Source organism: Miscanthus floridulus, chromosome 15 (genome assembly GCF_019320115.1).
Source record: "Miscanthus floridulus cultivar M001 chromosome 15, ASM1932011v1, whole genome shotgun sequence".
In the NCBI taxonomy this organism is placed as follows: domain Eukaryota; kingdom Viridiplantae; phylum Streptophyta; class Magnoliopsida; order Poales; family Poaceae; genus Miscanthus; species Miscanthus floridulus.
In genome coordinates, this window is record NC_089594.1 from 84,591,750 (window position 1) to 84,601,257 (window position 9,508).

A 9,508-nucleotide genomic window follows, 5' to 3' on the forward strand; every position below is an offset into this window, starting at 1 on the left:
CTTATTCTTAGCTTTAATCTCTGCAGTGTCCTGAATTGAATGATTATAACTCTGAGCAGTACGTAAATGCAGTTGTTAGATCTGATGGAGATCACAAATCCTATCTCCTAGCTACTTCAGTGAGCTTGTTGCGGCAGTTTTAAGACAGATTTACTCGTACCATGCATTTTGAATATCCAGACTGATCGAACATCCATAGAGTAATTTCTAACCAAAATTTAGAATGGCTAATGAATTGCATGCATTCCAGCTGACAGTACACGTAGTTGGCTGACTAACGACTGACAACCTGTGGAAAAGATTGTCAACTGAAGTTGCATTCCTTTATTAATTGCTTAGCATGAATATCTACACCGAAAGAAAAATAAAAAAACTGCAGTTGGCGTTGCCTCTTGCCATACCAGAGAGCCAGTGTCAAATCCGGCGTGTGACTAATATATTTTGCAGTCCTTTTTGCTGCCAAGCATGCATGTGGCATCTCTGCAGTTGCTTTGACAGCCAACAGGCACGAATCCCGTGACGGATTTGATGTGACTAAATAACACTCCTACAGTGAAGCTCACACAGTCCCAGTCCCAGTTCCAGGCATTATTATTGTATATGAAAGCCAAGCCTTGTGTGATGACTGATCCACTTGCACCTGTTCCCCAATGGCGATGCCATCCTCGATCTCAGATTGTTTATTGCAGTCTCCATTTTAAATGCTGTTTGCTGGAGTTCCATGTCTCATCAGTTGCAACTTGCAAGCTCGCTTTGGATCCAGCAGCAGTGTTCTCCAGCCCTAAAGGAGTAACCTTTGCATCAATCATGAAAGCAACAGCACCGGCAAACATATATACCACCAACCATCTCCAGTCACATCGATCATCTGGTTCCTTCTCAGTTCTCACCAACATCAGATCGGGCATTAGGCTGTCCGCACCGCAGACAGCTAAAGCGGCCGGTACGCTAGCGATGGCGTACCGTGCGCCCGCACCGCGCATCTGCAACGCGCACGGTAGCGTACCGGCTACACAGGAAAGTGCCACATACGCACATGCGGGAGAGCCACGCTGAACACTGTAGCAATAATGTAGTAACACTGTAGCACGAAGAGAGAAAGAGAGTTGGTGAGAGAGAAAGGGGGAGAGAGGGGAATAAAATATGGAATAGTGGGTATAGAGTATGGGATAGAGATAACACGGGTGCGGGAGAAATGGATATAGAGTAGAGAATCTTGATGACTAGAATAGAATATTTCTTTTTAAGATGTAAATAGAGGTGAACGAGTGCGGATAGCCTTACCAACCAACAGATTCAAACTGCATGAGGCAAGTTGTCAATAAAAAAATCATCTTTTTTTCACCGTGGGAAATGTCAAATCTTACCTGTCTTTCTTTTAGGCTATGTTTAGTTCAAAAAAGTTTCCCAAAAAGTGCTACAGTAGCCATCACATCGAATCTTACGATACGTGTATAGAGCATTAAATGTAGATGAAAAAAAACTAATTACACAGTTTGGTTGAAAATCGCGAGACGAACGTTTTGAGCCTAATTAGTTCATGATTAAACACTAATTGCCAAATAAAAACGAAAGTGCTACAATAGCCAAATTTCTAAATTTCGCAAACTAAACACAGCCTTACCCCCACCACAGCCAAATTTTCTCATCTTTCCCAACAATAGAGAACAAAATTTCAGAAAGCACATAGTAGAGAACAATATAACTGAAGACCGTACAAGTTAACTCATCATGCACAAATCCCGTCATGGATTTATGTGACTAAACAACATAATGAAGGACACAGTCTCAGTTGTGATTTCTACACAGTTCCATTGGCATCTCAGGCCTGGTTTAGATTGCAAATTTTTGCAATCTGGATACTGTAGCACGTTTCGTTTGTATTTGACAAACTTTATCCAATCATGGACTAACTAGGCTCAAAAGATTCATCTCGTGATTTACAACCAAACTATGCAATTAGTTATTTTTTTACCTACATTTAATGCTCCATGCATGCGTCCAAAAATTGATGTGATGGAGAGAAAGTGAAAAAACTTGAATTTGGAGGTGATCTAAACAAGGCCTCAGCTGCAATGCAACCTTGCTCTGCATCGAGACTGCAAATGTACTATCTAATATCATACAGTACATCTGATCCCGTACATTGGGGCAACATTCAGACTTCAGGACCCCATTTGTTCAGAAACAACTTTTATTACCACACTTCTCTATTTCCTTTTTTGGCGACCACAGATTTATCATTTTTTAGTACAGCCGTGTATGTAGATTATTCGTGCCATGTACACAGTTTTACACAGAGAAGATAGCAAGATAAGAGTTTTCAGGAAGCCAAAACACGCCACATCTATTTCTATGTTGGGCTGGCCGGCCTCACTTGATGATGAAAGAGACGCCCTTCTGGATACTCTCGCCCAGCTCTTTCTTTGCCTTCTCCAGACCAGCTCTGCATGACAGTGATGTGTGAACGTGTGAAGAAAACGAAGTGATGCAGGTCAGAAGAGCTCTAGGATATCAATAACAATTGATACGGCATAATAGATAAATGATATGAAATAATGGCATTCAACGATACATACTCCTATCATCCTGCGTGTTTGATGATTCATCCTCAGCCTACATCAGTACTAACAGGCGGTGAAGAATAATGTGACCGTGGTATTTCTATGCCGCTGAAAAGTCATATGATTTCAGTCCACTAGTTATGTTCCTTCAGGGTTGTTTTTTTATGCAGGAACACGCATGGCTGCATACATGACGCATTCAAGCTTTCTCCAGTGAACTGTATGACCAATAGGTCCATGTGCAGAAGAAAAGAAGACATAAAAATGACTTATCGTTATGTACTACAATCTGGCAGATCCAAATCATGTGGGGTGACATGAGTGGGCAAGATGAACCTGTTGTTCTAGACAAAAAGCAGAACAAACTAAATTTGCTGAGATATACTTCAGTGGAAAGCATGTGTGGCACGGGTGTTGAATCATGCAGAGCATGCAACTTCAATTCAAAACAAGAACCTGAGTAGTTGTAAGTTTGAGTACAGAATACAGACCTCTCAAACTCATTTAATGGCCCAAGTGGTAGGATCTCCTCAATGCCACCTCGCCCTAACTGCACTTTGGATGCAAAGAATGGCAGCTCTGTGACCTTCAACCACGACACAAGGGAAACAAATCAATAATTTGGATCAACAAAAAGGTCAATCAAAGCAAAACCTGAATGATGGTTTTGAACTGTATACAAGAAAGAAAAGAAACCTGAGAAGCTACATAAGAGCACTCTACTATCCCACCATCACCACGCAATCCTCTCAGGCAAGCATCTGCAAATTTGGCAGCTGCATAGGCCTGCAAAGGTAGTATTAGTGTTAACTGAATCAACATTTCAAACTTAAACATTATGGACATTGATGTGCATACAAGATACCAACCATTGAAAGAGTTGCTGATCCTGCTCCAGCTTTAGCCTGAAATATACCAATAATAAGCAAAAATGTTTTTTTATGTAGCAGAGCAATCCAGAGTTTGGAAAAAAAAAAACAAGCACAAGACCTTCACTTAACAAAACATATGTAAATAACAAATACCAAAACTCTAGTATGTTACATTGGCATGAAAATGATAGGAAATTAGGAAGGTTTTGTTACACATAAACAGGCACATAATAATAGACTCTTGTTGTCAGGATCAAGATGTAACAATCATGCACATATGTGCCTAGTGTGTCTCATATAACATAACGATTGTCCATAAACTGGCACAGATATTTTACTAGTGATCTAACTCTTATTCTCAAAATTAAGCACACGGATTCTTTCTCTGCTAAATTCAGCCAAACAAATGAAATCAGCGTGCATACAGTATACATAGCAGAGAAACTAAAAAGGAATTTGTGGCACTGACTTTTCTTCCCTCATTGTGCATAGAGATGTAGCATAGGAGTACTAGTAGACTGTAAGGAAAAGTATACCTCGACTACTTCTGTCCCACCATTCTGTATGCGAGAAGTGAGGTATTTAACCTCTTCTGACGTGAATGAGCAGGAAGGATTCACCTATTGAAAAAGGCAGAGCATCAAAATAAATGAAATGTCACTGATTTTCTAATATTTCCATCATACAGGGTGTACATGGTTCAGAATTTTGTAGCGATTGAAATTTGAAGTTACTCCTGACCTGTGAAAGGAGTGGTAGTATCGTAATTCCTGCATGCCCACCGATAACTGGAACATTGACCTCTCTGGGGTCAAGTCCAAGAACCTCTCCCTGTAAACAGAAAATTTATAAATTTTGAGCCCAAGAAGAAATACAATATTGTATAGCATATCATGGCAGACCCTATTGATATACATACCACAAAAGTATTTGCTCTCACTACATCGAGTGTGGTCACACCCAAAAGACGCTTAGGGTCATAAGTTCCAGATTTCTTGAAAACTTCAGCAGCAATTGGAACAGTAGAGTTGACAGGATTACTGATCACATTCACAATTGCATTTGGGCAGCATTTTGCAATTCCTTCACACAGGGTATGGACTATTCCAGCATTTATGTTGAACAAATCATCCCTTGTCATCCCAGGTTTCCGAGGGACACCAGCAGGAATTATTACAAGATCCATTCCAGTCAGGGCATTTTCCAACTGTGGTTGGCCCAAGAAGCCACGTACCTGTAGAATTTAGAGTTTGGCATAATTACACCGAAAGATAAAAAATAGACATAATGGAGAACAGAAAGAATAATTTTATGTTTGTATGATAACCAGAAGCCAACAAAAAATAAACTCTTATATTGGAAAACTGAAAGTAACCAAGTAGGTCAAAGTTGTTTCTGTTTTGAGCTTTGTCCACAATTATCAGTGAGTGGTCAGACATTATCAAAAAAATCTTCAATAGTTATCTGAAGAAATCAGGGTAAAAAAAGTGTAGCTATATTTTGACAGGGGAACTCCTATTTGTTTCCCAAGCGTTCCAGTGACAAAATTTAGGACTTCAGGACAAGTCTTAAGTACAGTAGCCAGTAACTAATCGCATTTGCAGATGCAGGCGGAAGCACCTTATGTCCTCTAAATATGACCTAAGAGTCCAGATGGGAACCGACTGCAGTAGAGGTCTACCATCAACTAGCTGCAACAGTAATCTACCGTTCAATTCTTCAGAATCAACATTCAAAAATATCGTAAAGTGATCTCGGATAAAGTTGAGCATACCACAGCACCAGTGTTCATGTGGCTGATGTCGGCTGTGACACCAGGTGTGTTGACGACATCATATAGATGGAGCACCGAAACAAGAGGGTTCATCTTCATCAATAGTGAGAGTGGCTGCCCGATCCCACCTGCTGCACCCAAGATCGCGACTTTGAAGCCTGGTGCCGCACCTTTTGCACGGCAATTGGATCCCCTCAGGAGGGGAACATCCTCCACCTTCAAAACAAAGCAACAGGAGAAATTTTAGCAGATATGGAAAGTAATTCTGAAGAAGGTAGAAACTTTTAGCCAGCATATGTCAGATGTGATCATCAGTGTGACTATTTTATTCTGAAGAAGGTAGAAACTTGTAGATAGCAAGTCAGACATGATCATCAGTGTGACTAATTTGAACAAAATTCTAAAATCCCTAGACAGGTCGTTGGCAATCAATATAAAAAGGTTCCGAAAAAGATGAGGAGGAAGCTTTGTGTTCATCACTAGATTCAGGTGGCGTTCTGTTAAAACCATGTCACATGTGGTTTACAAGGTAGCCATCGTTATTCAAGTATCAGAAAGTAAGGAATAAAACCTATAACTGTAAGGTGATTGCTAAGAGACTCGATCGGATTCCAGTATTTGTCAGATTTGCGCACATTTAGGCGCACAAACTACTTTCCAGCTGCAATTTAGTAAAATGCGAGAGCGATGCTACCACCACGCACAATGCAGTAAATATATGTGCTGTCCGCTCAACATTTGGCAGTAGATACATTCAGGAACAAGAATTGAATCAGTAATCCCCGTACAAATCAATTCGGCTTTTGCACAAGCAAAACAGAGCAGCCGTTGGTACTCGTAAGCATCCACAACCCGATCGACGATCCAAGACAGTGGTGGGCAGGTGGTACTGGAAGTCAAAATGTCAACAGGGCTCCCATCCCATCCGGACCAAAGGAGCCTCCTTTGATGCCAAGGTCCCAGCTTTGAGGGGAGCCGGCTCTGCGGCGAAGGTTGGGGCTCCAATTCACAGCGGCAGCTGGGCGAATAGGATGTTGGAGCCGAGAAACGGGAGGGCGACAGGCGGCCCGCAGCGAAGCGAATCCAAGCGAACCGCCGCCGACCCCTGATCCGGAGGACGAACTAAACGAGCCGGAAAGGGGGGAAGAGGCAGGGGGGAGCGCGGTGGCTGACCTGAGGGTGAGAGGCGGGGTGCGGGCGTAGGTGCGAGGCGAGCGTGGCCATCCGCCGGGCCGCCGACGCGTCGGGCCCTTGCTGCTGCTGCTGATCCATGGTTGCCTTCGGCTGTGTGCCTCGGCGTTGCAGAGACAAGAAGAGAGTTGGAGGAAGCAGGGAAAGGGAGGTAGGTCGTCGGTGTCGTTGCTTTTTACTGCTGCTAGTTCGCGAGACGGGGACCGACGATGCGTCCGAATTTTTTTTAGCCCTTTTTTTAGTTTTTCATATATATATATATATATATATATATATATATATCTCCCTAGAGCTATGCTTTCAAAATCTGGACTCCTAGTTTAGCGTCATCGTTGGTAGCGCCGAGCTTACACGTCTCGACGCCATAGATTTTGACTCCTAGGTCTTAGGCTCGACGTAGACGTAGCGGTAACTCGGCAGCCACCTTGGCGCCTTAGGTCTTAGCGTCGAGCTTGGCGTCGTGGTTATTGGCAACAAGCCCTGTCTTATGTATGGGCCCTCCCTTCCTTTCTCTCTTCCTCTCTCTCTACCGCTCCCGAGCTAGGGCGCCGCCAGCGCTACCGCCGCACGTAGCCTCGGCCGTCCGCGGCCCCAGCCCTCGCCCGTGACCGCGCCGCCTCGCCGCGTGGAACTCCGGCCATCCTGCGCCCGCAGCGCGCCGCCCTAGGCCGGCTCGCACCTACGTCGGCCCCGCCGTGCCGGCCGCACGCCGCCCCTCTCGGCCCGCGCCGCCTCGTCCGCCGCGCGCATAGGCGCTCTCTCCGGCAACCCCGGCCGCGACACGACCCCTGCTTCCAGCGCGCCGCGACCTCACCGTCGACCCCGTCCTCCGCGTCCGCGTCCACGTCACATCGTTGCATTGACTTGGACAGGTAAATTTTTTGAATATGCAATGTATGTATTTAGTTAGCTTGAATTGTAGTGCTACTTTGATTATTTTGTAGTTTCTAGTAAATTTGATAATGTAGGTAGTTGATTTAGTTAGTGAGATAGATATAGTTAGATAAATATAGTTAGATAGCTAATGACATAGGTACATAGATATAGTTATTAGATAGCTAGTTGATTTAGTTAGTGAAATAAATATAGTTATCTGCTAGTGACATAGTTATTTAGAGTGTAGTTGGTTAGTATCTATTAGAGAGGTACTATATAGCAGCTACTTTGGACTAAACGAACTGTATTTCAATTTTTGTTTGAACTACTAGATGGATAACCTAGTGAGCATATTTTATGGAGGCACCGTGAAAAGAGATCGCTATAGATATATTGAGTTTGTTGAGATGCAAAGTGTGCATGTGTTATTCAATGAGAAGCCTTCATTTAGTGAGTTGGTTGCAAGGGCTCGGAAGGAGCTACATTGCCATGGAGCTGATGATGATGATGGCATCGTAGTGGAGGGTGTACTTCACCTAGGTTCCCCTCCCAACGTCCTAAGGAAGATGATCCCAATTGGGTGTGCAGACCAGTGGGAGAACTATATGAGATCGGCTATGAAGTGTCAGTTTCAAAGTTTGAACGTGGTTGTGCATCGGGTGTTAGTTGATCCCATCCCTCATGGGGTTTTCCCACCAATAGGTCAGTAGGCACACCCGTCCCGGAACCTGATATGGATGTGGAGGTTGCACCTATGATTTTCGATGCTCAATCTGCCCCCAATGAGCTAGTTGGAGATGCTTATCAGACTGATGATATTGTGACAGATCATTCTCATGAGATCCCTTTGACACAGAATCATCCGAGTAAGTGTCTTATCCGCATGGTTATTGGGAGCTTACCCCCTTTCTTGCATCCATTTTTTTCATTCTTTCCTCTATTTTCTACTTGTGTTGTAGGAGACATTCTTGACAATGTGGATGTGCCCATAGTTGCTGCGTAAGTGTACTATGGAGATGGATTACGTGGCTCCAATAGTGTTGAAATTATGAATGATTCAGAGCCATATGAGATGGTAAGGGCTCTTGATTCTGATGATGATCGTCCTGTTGGAGAGCTGATAGAGAGTGATGTTGAAATGCTGACGCGTATCTTTCCCGGACGTCGTGATCCAAGAGTTTACGAGTTCAGCGATCTTGCTCATTCCGATCAGGCATGTGCAGAAGGACGTGATGATGAGCTCCTAAAATCTCCTAAGGCCGGCCCGAGACCGGCCCTAACATGGTAATTGAGAAGGGTAGGGTATTCAAGGACCTTCCTGCATTGAAGAGGTGGTTGCAGGTGTTTGTAGTGATACGAAAGAGACCTTACAAGGTCTTGCATTCATATGCAGAGCGCCATTACACAGTTGTGTGTGACAAGGAACGCTGCCCATAGAGAGTTTGTGTAAGAAAGCAAAAGGTCACCGAAAAGTGGAAGATCACAAAAGTTGTCGGGCCACACAATTGCGCTGACCATGTGCTGACACTAAAGCATCGACAGTTGACATCTACCCTCATTGCCAAACGGTTGATAGGAATATTGCAGGGAGAACCCAACATGAAGGTTAGGACAATTATCAAGATCGTTGAGGCATTATATGGAGGTTATGTGATAACTTATGGTAAAACTTGGAGGGCTAAACAGCGAGCATGGAAGATGATATATGGAGCCGGGAGGATGGGTATGAGCAGCTGCTAGTACTTTTCAATGCAATCAGAGCGGTGAATTCAGGCATGCATTATGAGTACATCCCAAAACCAAATGCATGGAAGAATGGGAGGCAGATATTCTTCCGTGCTTTCTGGTGCTTTCCTTAGTGTGTTGAGGCCTTTAGGCACTGTCGTCATGTCTTCTCCATTGATGGTACGTCTTGATTGGTGTCGACACAAAATTTTTGTTCCGTGCCGAGGACACACGCAGCAAGCCAAAAGGGTCTGCTCGATGGAGCTGTAGATCCGCCTAGCTTCAGCGCAGGGATGGTCGATCCTACGCACTCCTTCTAAGACGTGCCAGTCAATTTGACCCTATAATCGACAAGGAGAGAAAGTTCATCAGTAATTAAGGGCAGAACTTGCCGGTGTTGCTAGACAGTCCCGAATGTGCGGCTCTGAGAGCCGATATGAGAGGAGGTCGACTAAACAGCCGATTCCAGCATATTTATGAGAATAAATTGGTTAAAGCTCATTGAG

At 43.9% G+C, this 9,508-nt stretch overlaps 1 protein-coding gene across 2 annotated transcripts; it reads right to left on the bottom strand.

Annotated features, from left to right (window-relative positions):
* Positions 1–2,176: 2,176 nt before the first annotated feature.
* LOC136506784 (malate dehydrogenase, glyoxysomal-like) lies at positions 2,177–6,570 on the bottom strand. 2 transcript variants are annotated; one of them, XM_066501674.1, is made up of 9 exons: positions 6,384–6,567; positions 5,211–5,426; positions 4,356–4,670; positions 4,178–4,267; positions 3,973–4,056; positions 3,434–3,469; positions 3,261–3,350; positions 3,056–3,150; positions 2,177–2,446 (listed from the first exon to the last, which is right to left on the bottom strand). In XM_066501674.1, the coding sequence occupies exons 1-9, from the start codon at positions 6,480–6,482 to the stop codon at positions 2,374–2,376; spliced, it is 1,098 nt and encodes a 365-aa protein (XP_066357771.1). In that variant the 5' UTR covers positions 6,483–6,567; the 3' UTR covers positions 2,177–2,373. The 2 variants fall into 2 exon arrangements, with proteins under 2 accessions (XP_066357771.1, XP_066357772.1); XM_066501675.1 differs by lacking the exon at positions 2,177–2,446 and adding an exon at positions 2,481–2,672 and having other exon boundaries at positions 6,384–6,570.
* Between the last annotated feature and the right edge of the window lie 2,938 nt (positions 6,571–9,508).